The following is a 21,750-nucleotide window of genomic DNA, read 5'->3' on the forward strand; positions in this document are numbered from 1 at the left end:
TCCGTGACATCAGACATGTCGAATGTGAAACACTGAATATTTCTTGTGTAGATCGCTTAATTTCCGTTTATATTACATTTTATCGACGGTGCTGATCTTGAGTTAAACAGAATCTGAGTCGAAGTTTGTTCCACTTTTTTCATCCTTGATAGTTCTTATGTTGATGGTGCCTATATCATGAATTCTGCTGGTGCTCGGAGTTTCTTCCAGTATCTAAACTTTCACTGTTTCACTGTTCCGCCTGCTTCCCTGATGAAAATAGCGGGAAGTCTGTACAAAAAATCTTTTAGTATTTAAACATTCTGTAATAAAGAAGGTTTGTCTTTTGGATATATAGGAAAAATATTCTTTTGGAATTCTTTTTGGAATTTGATGGATCAATTGCAACTGTTTGCCTAAATAAATTATCATGTTGATACATTTCCCCTTTGGGATCTCTTTAAATGCATCATCATCATAATCATCATCAATTTTCTAATACGTATCCTCAAGAGGTTTCAGGCTATTATGACAGCACAAGAGATTTGTGGTCACAAATGGATTTCTGATCAGGACATGGACTGACTGGTTATTACTAACACCATGTTCCAACATAAAAATAAGCACAAATTCACATGGAGAGAAGAGGCAAGAAATAAGGAAAGTCTCATTGACTGTGTTATTGTTGATAGTGATGTTTTCTTCCTTATGCAGGTCACCAGAGTGTACAGAGGATTTGAAATTGGAAGCGATCACTATTTAGTCTTGAGCAGGATAAAATTGAATTTCATATTGAAAAGAATAACATGTAAGAAAGTTTTAAAGTGAATAAAAGTTGAGCAGCTCTGAGATCTGAACTGTAGACTAAAATACACAAAGATTATTGAAGAAAAAATGAAAGAGTTAAGCATAGGAACCAAACTTTAGAGATTCAGTGGCAAGCCTTAAAGAAAACCTTGATTGATTCAGCCAGAGAGTTATGTTGTGAGGTTGTCTGCAAGGATAATAAAATCAGAACTCCATGGTGGACACAGGAAGTTAAAGAGGCAGTGAAGGAAAAGAAGAAAGCATATCAAAAGTTCCTGACAAATAAGTCAGTTTGTGCTCTTAGTGAATACAGAGACAAATGTAAGAAAGCTAAACAAAAGTCATGGGAGGACTTTGGCAAAAACGTACAAAATAAATATCAAGAAAGTGGCAAAATATTTTGGAGGTTGTTGAAGAAGCTTAGAAATGGAGGAAAAAGTACTGTAAAACAAGTTAGAGATGATAAAGGTGACATGAAAACGGGAGAAAAAATATCCTTGAAGTATGGAGTAATTACTTTGAAAAACTGCTAAATGAAACAAGCAGTGATGACAGCACAGTGGTAAAAAAACATTGACCAGGCATGCAGTCAGGAATACATATCCATACTTGAAGTAGAAAAAGCCATCAAAGGCTTAAATGTGAAAAGGCAGCAAGAGTAGATGATATTCGACCAGAAATGCTGAAGTATGTTGGTATAAAAGTCTTGCAGTGACTGCACTGCATAGTTCAGAAGGCCTGGACAGAGGGACGAATTCCTGATGATTGGAGTAAACCTCTCATAGTACCCATATATAAAAAGGGAAATAAAACTGAATGTGAGAATTACAGAGGTATTTCCCTACTGAGTGTTCCTGATAAGATATATGCAAGTATACTTGAGAAACGGTTGAGAAGAATTGTAGAAGAAAAAGCTTGGTGAAGAACAACCTGAATTCCGGCCAAATAAAGGCTGTCAGGATCAGATCTTCACTTTACGAAAAATAGTGGAGAAATCATGGAATATAACAAAGATGTCTATTTCAGTTTTGTAGATCTGGAAAAGACATATGACAAGGTGCCAAGAGAGAAGCTATTCACTATGCTAAAGTTATATGGTGTCAATGGGGCATTATATCAAGCAATACTTAGTTTGGTCTTTATTTGAGTTGTAAGTCGGCAGTTAGAATTGATGGAAGTACAGGAAGATGGTTTAATGTTAAATCTGGTGTGAAACAAGGATGGACATTATGCCCTCTGTTATTCATGATCTATATGGATCACATTATGAAGGAAAGTCGTATTAAACATGATATCAAAATTGGAGATGTTAATGTCAGCTCTTTGCTTTATGCGGATGATGTTATACTTCTAAATAAACCTGCTACGAGTCTGCAAGATTTCTTGACTAAATTGAATATCTGCTGTAATAGATATGGTATGAAGGTCAGCAATAGAAAGACAATGAAAATAGGCAGAATCGTTGAAAATGTCAACTGCATTGTGAATGGAGGACTGTGGAACAAGTAAATCATTTCACCTACTTAGACACGATTTTTAGTTAAGATGGTAAATTAAATATGGAAATAGACAACAGAATCAATTAAGCTGGTATAGTAAGAAGTCAAATGAATAAATTCATATGGAATAAGAGAGAAATTAGTCGGAACACTAAATTTGCTGTATACAAGACAGTGTTCAAACCAGTTTTAACTTATGGATCTGAGAGCTGGGTCAGAAGTAAAACACTTGACCAAAGACTAGAGACCACAGATATGAGAGTCCTGAGAAAGATTCGAGGCGTGAACAGATGGCATCAATGGCAATATCATATTAAAAACGAGGATAATCGGAAAGAACTTGACATTGTCAGCATCCGTTAGCAGAGCTAATCTCAGGTGGTATGGTCATTTAAACAGAATGGACAAGGAAAGATTGGCAAAGCAAGTGTTCTCTGTCAGGTTGGCAGGAAAACGACCCAGAGGAAGACCAAAATATAGGTGGATTGATACGGTACAAAGTGCCTTAGACGACAGAAATATAAGATCTGATAATATTGGAGTCTTGACAAGTAACAGACTGATCTGGAGGAAAATTGTAGATAGGAAGTTAGTAATGATGTAAATTTTTCATGTAGTACTATTATATCCTGTACATCCCTTGAGGATACATGGCAGGAATTTGATGATGATGATGATATCTTTTCTTTTAGTGTTACACGGTGATCAGCATTCATTTTTGAAATTATGGATTCTACAACCGTGTTAAAATAACTTTTTTATTATCCCGACGTTTCGATCTTCATATCAAGATCGTCATCTGGAGCATACATAAATATACAAGACAAGCTGTGTTACATTTCAAACCGTAAGCTAGAGAAACAATGATTTGATCATATGCTACTCACTGGCATGACCTGTAGTGAAAAAAAAAAAAAAAAATTACATCAAGCTAATTTAGTTTTTAATTACATGAATAAACATTCTTGCTTACAGATGGTTTTCCTTCCAGTAACAGTGATGTCCTATTTCTATTATTACAATTATTATTATAAATTATTATTCTATTATTATAAATTACAACATGATTAAACTTTGTTATAGATTTTTTTTCCTTAACAGTGATGGCCTATTTTTCGGTATTAAAGTTGTTATTTTATATTTAGGATCCTGGATTTTCTAGAGTCCTGTTTATAGTTGTTCTTATAGAGGAAGGATTCATGGGACGAATATATGGTTTCCATATGTATGGAATTTTTATACCATCATTATTGTTTAGATTGGAATGGTTGATAATGATCTCACAAGCTTCCTTAAATTTGCATTTATACCGTGTTTTGGTGTGATGTAGACAACTAGTGCTTTTCCAGTCAATTCTATGTAAGGTGTTCAGAGCATGATCAGGAAGGCCAGCTTCGTAATTATTATATTTGATGTGTCGTTTATGTTCTTTTTGTCTGATCGGAATTGTGCATCCTGTTTCTCCTATGTATGGTATGTTGCAAGTGCAGTAAATATGGTATACTCCAGGGTGGGCCAGCAGAGGGAGTGGGTCTTTGGATGAGTTGAGTAAGCTTTTTAGTTTTGCAGGAGGTTTAAAGGTGGCTTTGAGATTGTATTTTTGTAGTACTCTGTTTATTTTGTCTGATGTCCCTTTAATGTAGGGAATGGTTATAGTTTTACTGTAGTTTGGTTTGTCTTTGTTTTTTACTGAGGTCTTGTAGAGAATTTTGTTAATAGTGTTTTGGCTGTATCAATTTTTTTGAAAAGTATTACTGATCACTTTAAATTCGTTTTTCAGTGCTTGTTCACTGGAGCAGATCTTCAGAGCCCTGTTTTTTAGGGTATTGATGACACCTAGTTTTTGTGTTGGTTGGTGTGTATATATTGGCCAGTATGTGTCGGTTTCTGATAAACAGTGAAGGAAAGATTACCTGAGGGAAGACGTGTGACAAGTGTATCTAGAAACGGCAGTGTGTTATGTTTTTCAATCTCAGTTGTGAACTGTATACGTTTGTGTTACTTGTTTAGGTGGCTAAGGAAAGTGTCTGGTGGCCATGAGACCAAATCGCAAAAACATCATCAGCGTATCTGAGCCAAACTTTGGGTTTTAAAGGGGAGGAACCTAGAGCAAGTTTTTCAAAATGTTCCATATAAAAGTTAGCAATCGGGGGTGATAATGGCGAGCCCATGGCTGTACCTTCTTTTTGTAAGTAGAAAGCGTTTTGCCATACAAAATAACCAGAATGTAATACATGCGCAAAGAGTGCCGTGATATCTGGAGGAAATTTGTTCTGTAAAAGAAGAATTGTGTCATTGATTGGGACATTCGTAAAGAGGGCAGAGATATCAAAATTGACTAATAGATCATCTTTTTCTAATGTAATGTCTTTTTTTTTAAAGTGGTAAGGTGTCATTTAAGGAAATGGTGGTGAAAAGGTTTTTCTTCTTCATATCATAGATCTCTTTTCCATTGCTATCCATTCTGGTTATTTCTCTTGGAAGAACAAAATTTATAAACAGAGGGTGCCTCTGTGGAGCCCCCTCACCCTCTTGCCAATTTTTTCATGGAAGAGTTTGAAAAACAAGCTCTTGACTCAGCCCTCTCAAACCTTCTATCTCTAGTTAAGATATGAAGATGATGTGCTTTCTTTTTGGTCTCTTAGCCTAGACACATTACTCTTTTCTCTGTCACTTCAATAGTCCTCACTCTAGAATCCAATTTACAATGGAAAAGGAAATGAATAATAGTCTAGCCTTTCTGGATATCTTTGTCACCTGCCTGCCTAATGGTAACCTGTCCTTTTCAGTATACAGGAAACCCACTCACACAGAAGATATATTCACAAACTTTCCATCACTCTCCCTCCCCATCAACAATATAGTATTAAAATATGAACCAATAGAGCCTATAACATTTGCTCCAGTGATGCATCTCTTGCAGTTGAACTCAATCATATGCGCCATACTTTTTTATCTGATTGCTATCGTTCCCACATTATCACGAAAATAATCAATACCACGAGCTCCTTTCCCTAATCCAGAACCTTCTCTTCAGAAAGATTTTACTGATGTTATCACTGTCTGTTTTCTCTGAGGCACATCAGAAAAAATAGACAGAATCATAAAGAAATAGAAACTTTGCACAACAAGCCCCACATAAAACTAGCTACCCTTATCTGTTCCACTAAAGGCAAACTCCCTCCTCTCTCAGTTCCAGGTGTATATAGAGTTCCTTGTTTCTGCAAGTTAGCCTACTATGACCAGACAGGAAGATCAGCTATCATCTGCATGGAAGAACATAAGAAATATATCTGCAGTCATGACTATGATCAGTCAGGCCTTGCTGACCCTGATCCATCACAGTAAATTTTGAAGAGAAAGACTCTTCTGACTATTTTTAGAATATGCATATTGAGGAATTTGCATAAACCATATTGAATAAATATGGTTGCATAAAACTTCCAGTAATATGGGAATCACTAATACTTGGAGATTCCAGTTTGCAGCCTACAGATACCCATAGAGGGTGCCCCCACCTTGCTAGGATTGTAGTCTTTTATCCATGTGTTTCACTTAGTTTTTGTGTTGCTTTTGTGTTTGTTAAGTCTCATATTGCACTCCCTGATGAAGTCTCTGTAACTGAAATGAAATATTGGAACAAATTAAATATTATTTTTAATTCTTTTCCAGTGCTGTTTCAATCCATTAACCTTCTGACATTGGTTTTACAACCTCTTATGTTGTAGGGTTAATATATACAGTCAAATTTTATATATATATATATATATATATATATACACACAGTATACAATATATATGACAAAAATAATAATAATAATAATATAAATATATAAAAAAATAATGAGTAATTTTAATTTAATGAATGTGTTATCTAAAGTTCTAATACTGAGATGTTTTCCTTCTGTTGCAAAATTAGTTTTATTTGGAAGATAGTGCTTAAATATTTAAACTAAGCGTATTTCAAACTTTAATTTTTATAGACAGCTCGTGGTATTGATGCTGAGAATGTGAATCTTGTAATAAATTTAGATGTTCCTTGGGATGCAGAAACCTACCTACATCGTATTGGACGTGCTGGTCGATATGGTAAATATTTTGGCATATTTTTGAATGCAGTTTATTGTTCAGAATAAGCTGAGCTAATCTCTTTTTCCTTAGACAAGCTTTTAGAAGCTAACTGGAATGAGTTGTAGAATAATGTACAAGTAGGATTACATGCTGATAGAGCTCGTGGTTTTGATGGAATGAATTGCATTGAGGAATAAAAATAAACAGTAGTCTAGTGTTTCATCATCGTCATAGGTATAGGAGTAGAATTGCACGTAGACAACAGGAAGTGTAGCTCATCTACCTCAGGGCCTTGAGTACTAGGAAAATGCCCTCTATAAGCAAGTTTGGAAGCCAAGGTTTTTGGGCAGCTCTTAATGCAATTGCTTCATATATTATTATTATTATTATTATTATTATTTCGTGACACCTCCAAGGAGTCCAAAGCCTCATCGAGGGAGGGCACCTACTCTACAGCTCTCTGTCTCCATCATCTACACCAATGCTCACCACCAACACTAGTATTTTTTGTCTGTAAATTGCATGTGTCCTAAAATATCTAAACTTTTACAAAAATTGCACTTCAGGACTTACATTTCTCACTTTATATAGGAAGTGGAATGAAATATTAAATGAAAAAATATTATTGAAAATTCTAACCGGGCTACTAGAACAAAGTATGCCCAAACTCGTGGCACATTTTCTATATTAAAGCCTGGCTGACTTGCTATCCAGTGGCATGACTGAGAAAAAAATTCATCAGTTATGATGGGTATGAAGTCCAAAATCTAGAATTCCAAATACCGCAACTGTCCTTAAAAAATTGGAATTATTCAAAATTAGGTGGTGCTTATTTTTCTTGCTTCTTTTTTTAAAACCTCAGAATTTTAAATTTTTGATTTACTCAAAATTGGTATATTTGATTATAATAATTAATAAGTTCTTATACTTGTTTTTTTTAATAATCTTTTCTATCCAGCCAATGGGCATCACTCTTCTTAATCACATATTCAGAATCATTAATCTGTTTTCCATTTCTTTATTTTTGAGGTGTACAGTAATGTGGAATATGCATAGCAAGTCATCATTAAGGGTCAAAGCTGTATAACTGAGAGGAGACCTCCACATAGCCTTTAAAGGAATGCGGAGAACAGACCATGGCTTCTGACCTAATGTCCAGTCCTCACCTTCTCATGGTGCACCCTGTTGGGTATCTTCCTGGATAATGAACAAACGAGGATGGTCTGGCAATTTGGGATTTAGCCGACCAAATTGTATTCTTATTGGCTTAAACCAATATAGAAAATGATGGTACAACATGACAAAATTTCATGCTGGCTGGGGCGTCGCTGATTAAACAAGGCCCCCCGTTTTTATCGCCTGGGAACCAGGGCGAACAGCGAAAAGTCAGCTACTGGAACAAATCCTAAAACACACCCCACCTCAATATCACCAGAATTGAAGATCGGTACTATTAACATAAGCTTGAATGGCAAAGAAATGGAGCTAGCTGAGGAATTAGATAAGAAACCAGATTGACATAATAGGGGTGACTGAAACAAAAAAGACAAAAACTGGTGAGATCTTTCTGAGCAATAAATGCAAAATGTTATATTCAGGAAATGACAATCAAGGAAAAGAAGGAGTAGTCATAGTATTCAACACAAAATACGAGGCTCATCTTCTTGAATGGCAGGCAGTGTTGTCAAGTAGAGTGATTTGGGCAAATATCAGAATGGGGAAATGGACAATGAGACTTATTTGTGCCTATGGTCCCACAGAAGGTTCTACTAAGGTAAAAGTGGAGGAATTTTTGGATGCTTTAGAGAAAGCAACTGACACAATGAAAAAGGAAAAGTTGGTCCTTGTTGGGGATCTAAATAGCAGAGTACGAAATGATTGTCAGACATACAAAAATATTTTGGGAAAATTTGGAGAAAAAAGCAAAGCTAATAATAATAGCAAATACCTGTTGGATTTCTGCTTAGGACATGGACTGGCCATTACTAAAACCATGTTCCAACATAAAAATGTGCACAACACATGGATAGAAGAGGCAAGGAATAAGAAAAGTCTCATTGACTATGTTATTGTTGATAGTGATGTTTTCTCCCTGGTGCAGGACACCAGAGTGTACAGAGGATTTGAAATTGGAATTGATCATTATTTAGTCTTCAGCAGGATAAAATTGAATTTCATATTGAAAAGAATAACATGTAAGAATGTTTTAAAGTGAATAAAAGTTGAGCAGCTCTCAGATGTGAACTGTAGAATAAAATACACGAATGTTATTGAAGGAAAAATGAAAGAGTTTGAGAACAGGAACCAAACCTTGGAGATTCAGTGGCAAACTCTGAAGAAAACCCTGATTGATTCAGTCAAAGAGGCATGTGGTGAGGTTGTCTGCAAGGATAGAAAAATCAGAACTCCATGGTGGACACAGGAAGTTAAAGAGGAAGTGAAGGAAAAAAAGAAAGCATATCAAAAGTTCCTGACAAATAAGTCACCTTGTGCTCTTAGAGAATACAGAGACAAATGTAAGAAAGTGAAACGCTGTGTAAAACTAGCTAAACAAAAGTCACGGGAAAACTTTGGAAAGAACATAGAAAATAAATATCAAGAAGGTGGCAAAATATTCTGGAGGTTGTTGAAGAAGCTTAGAAATGGAGGAAAGAGTGCTATAAAAGGAGTTGGAGATGATAAATGTGACATGAAAACAGGAGAAAAAGATATCCTTGAAGTATGGAGTAATTACTTCGAAAAATTGCTAAATGAAACAAGCAGTGATGACAGCACAGTGGTAAAAAACACTCAACAGACATACAGTCAAGAATACATATCCATACTTGAAGTAGAAAAAGCCATCAAAAGCTTGAAATGTGGAAAGGCAGCAAGAGTAGATGATATTCGACCAGAAATGCTGAAGTATGGTGGTATAAAAGTCTTACAGTGGCTGCACTGCATTGTTCAGAAAGCCTGGACAGAGGGACGAATTCCCGATGATTGGAGTAGCGCTCTCATAGTACCCATATATAAAAAGGGAAATAAAACTGAATGTGAGAATTACAAAAGTATTTCCCTACTGAGTGTTCCTGGCAAGATTTATGCAAGTATACTTGAGAAACGGTTGAGAAGAATTGTGGAAGTAAAGCTTTGTGAAGAATAAGCTGGATTCAGACCAAATAGAGGCTGTCAGGATCAGATCTTCACTTTATTACAAATAGTTGAGAAAGCATGGGAATATAACAAAGATCTGTATTTAAGATTTGTCGATTTGGAAAAGGCATATGGTAAAGTGCCAAGAGAGAAGCTATTCAATATGCTACAGTTATATGGTGTCAATGGGGCATTATATCAAGCAATACTTAGTCTTTATTTCAGTTGTAAGTCAGCAGTTAGAATTGAAGGAAGTACAGGAAGATGGTTTACTGTTAAATCTGGTGTGAGACAGGGATGTACATTATCCCCTCTGTTATTCATTATCGATATGGATCACATTATGAAGGAAAGTGGTATTAAACATGTTATCAGAATTGCAGATGTTAATGTCAGCTCTTTATGCGGACGATGTTATACTTCTAAATAAATCCGCTACAAGTTTACAAGATTCCCTGATTAAATTGAATAACTGTTGTAATAGATATGGTATGAAGGTCAGCATTAAAAAGACAAAGACAATGAAAAATAGGTAGAATTTTTGAAAATGTGAACGGGGAACCTGTGGAACAAGTAAAACATTTCAGCTACTTAGGCACGATTTTTACTGAAGATGGTAAATTAAATATGGAAATAGACAACAGAATTAACAAAGATGGTATGGTAGGAAGTCATTTGAATAAATTCATATGGAATAGGAGAGAAATGAGTTGGAACACTAAATTTGCTGTATACAAGACAGTGTTCAAACCAGTTTTAACTTATGGATCTGAGAGCTGGGTCAGAAGTAAAACACTTGACCAAAGACTAGAGACCGCAGATATGAGAGTCCTGAGAAAGATTAGAGGCGTGAACAGATGCCAACGATGGCAATGTCATATTAAAAACGAGGATATTAGGAAAGAACTTGACATTGTCAGCATCCAGGAATGCGTTAGCAGAGCTAATCTCAGGTGGTACGGTCACTTAAACAGAATGGACGAGGAAAGATTAGCAAAACAAGTGTTCTCTGCCAGGTTGGCAGGAAAACGACCCAGAGGAAGACCAAGATATAGGTGGATTGATATGGCAAAGTGCCTTAGACGATAGAAATATAAGATTTGATAATGTTGGAGTCTTGACAAGTAACAGACTGATTTGGAGGAAAATTTCAGATAGGAAGTTAGTAATGGTGTAAATTTTTCATGTAGTATTATCATATTCTGTACACCCCTTGAGGGTACATATCAGGAATTTGATGATGATGATGATGACTTTTCTGTCCGTAAGTATTTGTTTTCATCTTAAGAATGACTATTTGGGCTATTTAGATTCTTTTTATATCTTCTTCACAATTTCCATCATGAGTGATTAAACTTTCCAGATATATAAACCTGTAATAATAATAATACAAGACAGAAACTCCCGTGAAAAATCTTGATATCATCATCATCAAATTCCTGACATGTACCCTGAATGGGTATACAGGATATGATAGTACTACATGAAAAATTTACATCATTACTAACTTCTTGTCTACAATTTTCCTCCAAATCAGTCTGTTACTTATCAAGACTCCAACATTATCAGATCTTTTATTTCTATTGTCTAATGCACTTTGTACCGTATCAATCCACCTATATCTTGGTCTTCCTCTGGGTCGTTTTCCTGCCAACCTGGCTAATTGTAAAATGTTTGCTTAATTTCACAGGCATTATTTTCCAACAAAAATGAAACAACAATTATACAAATAACAGAAAAATTCTAAAAAGCATCACCATAGTAGCTATACCAATGTAACAAAAACAGTTGGCATTTTCCTGACTTAAAAAAATGTGTAAATATACAGTCAAATCTTGTTGTAATGAACACGTATGTAATAAGCAAAAGGCCATAATGATTTTAATTTATGCTTATTCTCATACAACTGCTCACCTTTATGAGTATATTACATGGATATACTATACAAACTTTGGTAACTGTGCAAACATTCTTAATTGCTCACAGTTCTTGGAATAGACAAAAATGAAGGGAGTGGCTTAGCTTTTATGATCAATTTCATCTGATTAAGAGCTGGTTTATAACCTAATCTTGTCCTCAAGAACCATTCCCATTCTACCTAACCTACTTCTCCAGTGTCTGGCCTCCCATCATCCCTCATATTATCCAAACATTGATACAACCATTAAATCAGTTAAAAATGAACCCTTCCTTTGGAAATGTCTACTAAAAAAAGTGTCTCTCTCTCAGTTCGTGAAAAAAGTCAGAATTATTTGTGAGTTAGAAAGTGATGCAAAGAACTGTTAAAGTATATAAAAAAAGTTTGTTTGTCCTCTTCAACAATATCAACATTATGGAAGAGAAGAGAAAAGATGTTTACATATTGGTACTGGAAAACTTTTGTTTTGGTTGTTACCAAAAAAAAAAATTTTAGAAAGTGCGTGCATACAATTGTTGATGAAACATTGCTTAAATGGTTTCTGAACTTAAGACTTAAGCAGAAAAATTTGCTAAACAATTTGGACACAACGATTTTTATCTAACAACAGTTGTCTGGATTGATTTAAAAACTGACATGACATCGTTATGTCTATTTTCAAAAGGACTAATTGAAATCGTGTTTATTATTGATTAGTATTGTTTTTAATTACGGAGAAATAAACTGTGTGGTTTTAAAATTATAGACACATAAATTATGTTTAATATTAAGTGTGTTGTAGTTTATACAAGCATATTCATACAAAGAATACTTAGGTATGTAATTATGTTATTATTTTCTCTGTAATACTTTTGTTTTTTTAATCTGTTTTTATCGAATTGTTGAGAATTAAAAAAAAAATAGGAGGTAAATTTAACTCATCATTGGTATAGTGAGTAATCGTTACAATGAGGAACTTTTGTCAGTCTCCTGGTGCTTGTTATAAATAAGTTTGACTGTATAGTACATACAGTTTTTTAATCCTAAGTTTGTTGTTTCATGTCACTCCTGATGTCAGATAATATAAAAATAGCAGAGTTGTAAGTAGGTAATGGAGCTATCCCATTATCTCTGACCAGAGACTAAGTTAAAAGACTAATATAAAATTTTAATTAATACTGAAGAATAATTTTAAAAGACATACCAGGTTGTATATTTTTGGAAGGCAAGGATGACAAAATATTTGGGATGAACTGTAATTTATTTTGTATAATTGCCAAGGTGGCAAAATTAGATAGGATCTTTTTGTGTTTATAGCATCCTGATTAGTTTATCGCTAGAGATTCAGACATGTGGTAAGAGAATGTTGTGTTGATAATGGTGAATAAATAAGACCACTAAACAAGGAAAATGCTGAATCTATAGACTAGAAATTTTGAAAACTAAAAATTTAAGTCCTAAAAGTAGCAAAACTAGTGGACCAACATCATGACGACATTTTGATGTTGAAAGTTTATTTTTCACTTGGTTAGAGTATAATAAGTTTAGTTTAATCCTTTATCCAAGTGTGAGCAAACAAAGCAACCACCTTACCCCAGTCCTGAAGATACTTTCAGGCGCAAACTTTGTTTGCTCACACTTGGATAAAGGATTAAACTAAACTTATTATATATCATGACGACAATGCTGGCCATTTTGTGAGAATTGTTGTCTGATGATAAACATTGCAAAACTGACTATGAACTATTGCATGGTTAAGATTATGTATTAGAGGAGTTTTGTTGGTTTGAAAGTAACAGGGAGTTTGAGATTAATGGAGAGTAATTTATTTTGTATAATTGCCAAGGTGGCAAAATTAGATAGGATCTTTTTTGTGTTTATAGCATCCTGATTAGTTCTTATCGCTAGAGATTCAGAACAATGTAATTTGGTTTCATTATCTTGGAAATCAATGGTAGTAACCTTATTAATATTAGTGATATTGGAAATTTTTCCATTTGGTTATACTATAAATTAAAGATGCCAAGAAATTATATTCTTGGTTTAATCATTTATCCAAGTGTAAGTAAACAATGTTTGCACCTGAAGTAATTTCAGGACTGGATAACTCATATATACAAGTTGCCCAGTTTTAAAGATGAAAATTTCTTGGCATTTTTAATTTATAACATTAGAGATGTCTTTAGATTAGATGTAATTTTTGATGTTATGGATGTGTTTTTCATTTGCATTTCTTTTTAGTGATGAGATACAGGTATTCTGGTATTGGAGATAATGCAATTTCAATAATGTTCTATTAAATGAGATTTTAAATAGTGGATTCAATGTAGCAGGTATTGCATTCTAATTGGCAATCAAACTTATAAAAAAACATTGTACCATAGTTGGAGATACTGTGGACATATGTTTTTGGAAATTTCATAGTCTGTTGCTTGTAGTGAAGGCAATTCAATAATATGAAAATGTGTTTGAGGGCTTTATAAATATAATGGATATATGGGAATTTTAGAATGGTGTAGGATGTCATTAAGTTGTTTGGGAAGAAGGCATGTGATTTCTGACAGCATAAATAGGGATAATCTATGTTGACGGACAAGAAGAGATGATATTTTTTGGGTATGTGATTTCTTGATGCCATGTTTACAATGCCTTGGTTTAGAGCAATGATTAAAGAAGAGTATTTGTAATAAATGATAATGAACTGCGTTAAAATGACCAATCTTTTGATATAGTAAGAGTGGTATGTTTATGATATACCTTAAAACTAATATAATGGTGAGCTCGAGTCAAATTTAGAAAATTTATAGATTTTTCTTCTTCCTATTTCACATAAAATTTTAGTCTGTGGCTAAAGGTGTTTAAAGAAACAATTAGTTTTAATAGCATTCATGTTGCCAATACATAGGACATCATCATCATATCTATCATAGTATTTTGTTGAGAGTTTATTTTTCACTTGGCTAGAATATAATAAGTTTAGTTTAATCCTTTATCCAAGTGTGAGCAAACAAAGTTTGTGCCTGAAAGTATCTTCCGGACAGGGGTAAGGTGGTACACCACCTTACCCCTGTCCGGAAGATACTTTCAGGCACAAACTTTGTTTGCTCACACTTGGATAAAGGATTAAACTAAACTTATTATATCATAGTATTTGAAATGCCAAGGGGAGGAGTGGGGATAAGAATTATGTTCCATTTGGGTGAGGAAAAGTTCATCAAGTTGACTGCTAATGTTCTGGCCCATGGGAAGACCAATTGTGGTCTTCCCATGGGCCAGAACATTAGCAGTCATAATTTCATAATTTCCCCATAATTTCATACAAACACACACACACACCACAAATTGTGGTGTGTTTGTATGAAATTATGGGGCACATAGAGGATGACTTGGTTTATGTATTTTAACTTGTCCAAAGATAGTAGGAAGATGGCTTGTACGAGGAGTACTTCATGTGTATCACATGAAGTGTGTTGTCATCAAATCCCAATGTTAGTGCATCTCCAAGTATGGAAATATTGAGTGCCATGCTTGCGTACTACGCAGAGTCTAGAGCATATATAAGCTCTTGTGTCTTGAAGGAGAGCATCTTAGGGTTTTTTGGTTGTCTCTTCCCTGACTCCACTGTCGGTCATCAGAAAGAGAGACATCTTAAGGTTGTTGTTTTTTACCATCTCTTCCCTGGGTCCACCACCATGTGAAGATCACCCGTCGGTCATCGGAAAGAGGAGCATCTTAGGGTTTTTACCGTTTCTTCCTTTGTTCCCCGCCACATGAGGTCCACTGTCACTCATCAGAAAGAGTAGCATCTTAAGGATTTCAGCCATCTTCTCTGGGTCCACCACTATGTGAGGTCAACTGTCTGTCACTGGAGCCACAGAAAGCTCAACAAGAAAAGCATTCGTCTAATGGCTGAGGCCACCATGTTTGCTGATTACCAGAATCTGAAAGTAAAAGATATCGACAATAGAAGACAAGGAAAAAAGGCGGGAAACAAAGAACAGGCATGCAGTCAGAAGAAGGAAAGATTGTATAGACATAGGAATCAAGTAAGGACTGTAGTGAATGAAAGAACTATATGATATGTAATTTTTCATAAGTACAACGTGACGTTTGTAAGTACTTCTGGACAAATCACATTCTGTGTTTTGGTCTGCAGTCAGTTGTATTAGTGTAATTATTATCGATGTAAAAGTTTAGGGGGCACATTGCAAAAGTGGCTAAATCAGATCACTTGGTTACTGAAGAATACTTTGACGAGCAGAGACAAGCAAGTTATTGTTCCTCTTTATCGAGCCTTGATAAGACCCCATCTTGACTACTGTGCCCAGATCTGGGTGCCAGGGTTTCTTCTTGATGGGGAGGAGGTAGAGAGGATCCAGAGGCGAGTGACCAAGATGATAGCTGGTCTATGGAATGAACCTTATGAGAACAGGTTGAAGATCTGTGGGTTGCAGAAATTGTTTGATAGGTGGAAGAGGGATGATATGATTGAGACATTCAAATTACTGAAGGGTTTTTACAAGATTAATTCAGAGGAAATTTTTCAAAACAGGTCTGGTGGTGAGAGAACTAGGGGCCATCCATGGAAATTTTGTTTGGAGAGTGGTGAATGAGTGGAATAAGCTGCCAGTGTCTGTTGTGGGTGCCATGACTGTGAGTGAGTGAGTTCAAAGTAAATTATGATAGATACTGTGTGGATGCTGAATAGTTGTTCTGGACATGATGTCCAGAACAACTATTCAGTTAGGGCTTCCCTCGATGAGTAAGGACTCCTCGGAGTTGCCTGTAATAATAATAAATGAATAAGTACCTATTCTAAAAGTAAGCTTATTGCTGTAAACATAAGTTATTGTTGATAGAGCATACACTTGACAAGTTTATTGTTTAATGGGTAAGAATTTAGATTGTAAGATAGAATTGGAGGAGAACTAAAATGGAATTACTTGTAATTATCTAAGACTTGAAATTTCATTGTGTCAATGCTTATATGTGTAAATTGAACAGTGTATATAGATTTCTTGGTTTAAATAAATTGATTTGTGAATGATACACTGAGACTGGTTTTTCAATGCACTGATTCGAAAACTCTGAACCTGCAATGCTATATGATGGATTTAAGCCACAACTGATGTAAAGGAAAGGTCAGAATTAATTGGGGAATGATATCTGCTTTATCTTTGTTTATATTTCTTACAAACTCACACTCAATAAGTAGTTTAACTGGTGCAGTCATAAATCAAATAAATTCATTAATCTACAGAGTGGGAAATAAAGTAAGACAGCCAGAGCATAAAGTCAAGACAAATTATAATAAATGGTGTAGATCAGATAAAGTAGTAGATTTTTACATGATGTTGTGCGAAAGGCATTTTTTTTTTCAAAAATTGAATATGTAGTTTCTGCTTAAAGTATTTTAAAATCAACTTTGTGTACTCTTGTTTATATTAGTGAATTCAAATGACTGGAGAGAGCAGCAAACTCATGGTCAGTTTTGTGTGTATATGTGAAATCGAATTTAGTAATAAATGGAGGGGGGGGGGTAATGAATCAGCAAAAGAACAGTATATTGGTCCATAGATTTTCTGAAACTAAAGTTTCGTGTCACTCATGAACATAAAAATCCAATACCTCTGACCAGAGGCTAAGTTAAAAGACTAACATAAAATTTTAATGAATAATGAAGAGTAATTTTAAAAGACATACCAGGTTATATATTTTTGGAAGGCAAGGATGACGAAATATTTGGAGCTAAACTTCATTGAGCCAAGAACATGCAGTAAAAAAATGGTGTTAATAAGACCAGTAAACAAGAAAAATGATGAATCAAATGGACTATAAATTTTGAAAACTAAAAATATTTTTTTCTTCTTCTGCAGCTTATCCCACTTAAGTAGGGTCACTGTTTTTAATGAGTCTCCTCCACATCCTCCTGTCTTGGGCTGTAAACACATCCAAGTTCTTCATCCTGAAGTCCTCCATCTCTTCTTTGGCCGTCCATGCTTCCTCCCCTTGTACATCCATCTGCATGACCTTTCTTCCCACATACTTGTCCTCCTGTATCTTCGCTCCTAAGTTCGTAACTTTCACCATTCCTCTTACATAGTCATTTTTAAGACTATCCTCTTTGGTCACACCAAACATCCACCTAAGCATTCTCATCTCCGCTACCTCCATCCTGCTGATGTTATTTTTTCTCAGGGCCACAGTTTCCATAGCATACGTCATAGCTGGTCTCACTACCGTCCTGTAGATTTTGCCTTTTAGATTGATTGTCATCCTCTTATCACATAGCACTCCAGCCATCTCTCTTCAGTTCCTCCATCCAGCTTGTATACTGCATCCCACTTCATTCTCAGCCTCTCCATCCTCTTTCACTGTTGAATCTAAGTATCTAAAGTCCCTAACTTTCCTGAGGACATTTCCTTCCAACTCCAGATCTGTCTCTTGACTGCTATCCACTTTGCAACACTAAGTCTTACTTCTGCTCAGTCTCATACCTCTCTTCCAGTACTTTTCTCCATCTTTCCAGTTTAGCTGCCACTTCTTCTCTTGATTCTGCACACAGCACGATGTCATCTGCATACAACATTGTCCAAGATGCATCTTCTCTTACCTCCATCACAATATTAAACAGGAATGGACTTAATGCTGACCATTGACCACTGAATCTCTCCCAGGCAGGTCCGAACTCTTGTCTTTACATTTCTGTAGATCTCCTGCACCAAGCTGACATATTTCTCCGGTACCTTCTTCTCCCTCAGACAACCTCCAGACTTCTTGCCTTGGCACTCTATCATACACTTTTTTCCAGATCAATAAACACCTGATGTAGCTCCTGTTGTTTCTCTCAAAACTTTTCCATCATCTGCTGTAACCCAAAGATAGTGTTACACCCTGATATCTTGAGAATATAGAATTCTCAGCTATCATGGTGTAACATGAAGATAAAATAAATTAAAAATCCTGCACAAAAGATAATAGTTGAATAAAAAAAAAAAGAAAAAGAAAGATTCTTGCATCCAATAAAATATATAAAAGATAAAGGTTTTGTTAAACTAACTAACAAAAGAAAGAATATATTAATATTGTGATATGATTTAAAAGAGAAAATTTAACTAAATAAGACAGAAAAGGATTAGTCATAAGAGATGGTATGTGAGAGGCTAGAGATTAAGTTATTAAGTAAATTCATAGAAAAATTTGGAAGGGGGATTAAATTAGAGGCTAGCAAAAGAAGAGCAACAGACTGTCGCTCAGGGCCGATTCCCAGATTGAGACATCGTTACGGGCTCGCCGATCAAAGGACGTTTGGCAGAAAAACGCCACCCTAATTGGTCGGTGAAATAAAAACAAGTAGGGGGTGGAGAAAAGAAGTTAGAAAAAGTGCCGTTAGGAGAACAGGTATAAAAGGGTTGGAAGCCCCCCCCCCACACACACACACGAGGCTTTTTTGGTTTTGGTTTTGATTCTGTTCCAAGAGAGTCCTTCGAGAGCTCTTTCGTAGGGATTTCACGGTGTTTTCCTGAGTGGCGAAATAGGGGTTATATCTCCACGCCACAACACGGAAACGAAAGTGAGCGAGATTTCGATTCCGTATTTCCTATGTAAGAAGCAAAGAATGCCATAAAGTCAAAGAAAAGGAAACATATTCTTTGTGTTTCGACTTCAGTGACAACTATGAGAAGGGGAAAAGAAGTAAAGAAATCGATGTCCAAGTGGAGAGTTGCACAGTTGATATATAGATGATTCAGTGTGTGTCCAGAGTTACGAAAAGTGAGTTCACCTCAAAAGGGAACGTAGGAGTAGCAAATTATCAGAGTGGTTATACCAAGCTAGTTCAATCAGAAGAAGGTAAAGGCCCATATGAAAACTTCAAGAAAGAAAGGTACTGTAAAATATATCTAATGTTAACTAAAATTTGTCTGTAATAAGTACCATTATTCTAATACGGAACTGTTGAAGTGACCAAGGAAAATTTATACTAGGACTTTAGTATCTGACAGAATATATTAAAAGTAAGCTGACTAGTGCTAATGTTGAAAGTTTATTTTTCACTTGGTTAGAGTATAATAAATTTAGTTTAATCCTTTATCCAAGTGTGAGCAAACAAAGTTTGCGCCTGAAAGTATCTTCAGGACTGGGGTAAGGTGGTACAACACCAGGGAAACTCGTTGCAAAGGTGGAGCAAGCTACCAACCCTCCTGTCTCAACTGAGCAAGCTACCAACACTCCAGTCCTGAAGATACTTTCAGGCGCAAACTTTGTTTGCTCACACTTGGATGAAGGATTAAACTAAATTTATTATACTCTAACCAAGTGAAAAATAAACTTTCAACATCTATCTCTAAATCCAGAGTAATTTATTAAAAAAAAAGGGTGGCACACCATTTGGCAACTCCTATAAGTAGAGATGACCTGCTAAAGCTTCTGCCTGGTATCTCAACTTGGGCCTGGCTCCCACTGAAGAGACCTCAATAAAGGTCGAAACTAGTCTGGGTAGTGGCCCTTCCCTTAATGCATAACATTAGACATATCTGCAAGGAGATGTGTTTTGCATTATAGGAGATACTGAGACAGGAGTGTTGGTAGCTTGCTCCACCTTTGCAACGAGTTGTCCTGGTGTTGTACCACCTTACCCCAGTCCTGAAGATACTTTCAGGCGCAAACTTTGTTTGCTCACACTTGGATAAAGGATTAAACTAAATTTATTATATAGTGCTAATGTTATGTGAATAATTAAGTGTCCTGAGAATTTTGTATGTCTGTTGTAATTTATAGGAAAGTTAAAATGTTATAGTTGTGTGTGTTAGTGCAGAAAAGGGTTTAGTTAATCTACTTAAGTTTGAATAGTTAAATAGTGTGAATTAATCTTATTTGTCCATGTCAAGTGAATTTATGTGTTGAATTGTTATGGCGGCATGATCGTAATACTCATTATAGGATCATAGCCTAATTACTTATAATAAGCTAATGTTAGTTTGTAAGTATTTAGTTTAGCATTAAATTGAGTAATCACAAAAGTTGAATTGTACCATGTTAAGGAATTTAATAAACCTTTGTTCAATGATAAAAGAGTTGTCTGAAATTGCTGTCCAATGCACCACTTGAAAAATTACGAACCTAATCACGTGGGAAATTAATGTGTAAAGAAACGAGATAAGGTGTCACGACTGCAACATTGTTTCACTTTCAGACATATTTTAGTTCTTTCTCCTTGTTTTTGTATATAATATCTCAAACTAAATATCCCAAAAGGTGCAGTATAAATACAAATATTAGGGGTACTAAGGGGAGAAATAACTTAAGTATTAGTAAATTTTTTGGTGATATCTCGTGAATAGATAATAGAAGAACATAGATAAGCGGAAATTATAAAATAGAATAAAAATCGTAAAATGGGACACAACAATAGCATCTGTTGTCAATCGATGATTTTTAACATTCAGAACATCCCCAAACAGAAGAAAATCCTAAAAAGGACTTGAGAAATTGTTTAATGTAGTATCACTATAAAACTTTTTATTTATCATTTATATATTATTATACTGATATGTATGAAAAGTTTATTTTATTTTGTGAACATTTTTATTTTTGTATATATATTTTATTTAGTAATATTTTTTTTTTTTTTTTTTTATCATCACCACCATTACAAATTCCTGACATGCACCCCCTCATGGGGTGTACACGATATTATGATAGTACAGCTTGAAAAACTTACATCATTGTGAACTTCCTATCAACAATTCTCCTCCATATCAGTCTGTTATCTGTCAAGACTTTATCAGATCTTATATTTCTGTCTTCTAAGGTACTTTTTACTGTATTAATCCACCTACATATCGGTCTTCCCCTGGGTCTTTTTTCTGCCATCCTGGCAGAGAACACTTGTTTTGCTAATCATTTCTCTCCCATTCTGTTTAAATAACCATACCACCTGAGATTACCTCTGCTAACACATTCCTGGATTCTAATGATGTCAAGTTCTTTCCTAATATCCTTGTTTTTAATATAATATTGCCATTAATGCCATCTGTTCACGCTCCTAATCTTTCTCAGGACTCTCATCTGTGGTATCTAGACTTCGGTCAAGTGTTTTATTTCTAACCCAGCTCTGAGATCTATAAGTAAAAATTGGTTTGAACACTGTTTTGTATACCACTAATTTAGTGTTTTGACTAATTTCTCTCTTATTCCATAGGAAGCCATTCAGTTGGCTTTCTACCATACCTGCTTTGTTGATTCTATTTCCATATTTAATTACCATCTTCACTAAAAATTTTGCCTAGATAGCTGAAATATTTTACTGTTTTACTTGTTCTATAGTTGCTCCATTCACAATCCAGTTGATATTTTTAATGC

The 21,750-nt window shown here is 35.1% G+C and overlaps 1 protein-coding gene across 1 annotated transcript in view; it reads left to right on the forward strand.

The window, feature by feature from the left end:
* The window catches only part of LOC150108730 (uncharacterized), a 181,422-nt gene that overhangs the window by 144,166 nt on the left and 15,506 nt on the right, over positions 1-21,750 (forward strand). The window contains exon 8 of the mRNA XM_090416184.1: positions 6,269-6,374. Coding sequence (XP_090272310.1) covers positions 6,269-6,374 — 106 coding nt within the window. The remainder of the gene's footprint in view (positions 1-6,268; positions 6,375-21,750) is intronic.

The sequence above is a fragment of the Typopeltis vanoorti genome, chromosome 3, assembly GCF_054136105.1.
Source record: "Typopeltis vanoorti isolate ZY-2024b chromosome 3, IOZ_Tvanoo_1.0, whole genome shotgun sequence".
NCBI classification, from domain to species: domain Eukaryota; kingdom Metazoa; phylum Arthropoda; class Arachnida; order Uropygi; family Thelyphonidae; genus Typopeltis; species Typopeltis vanoorti.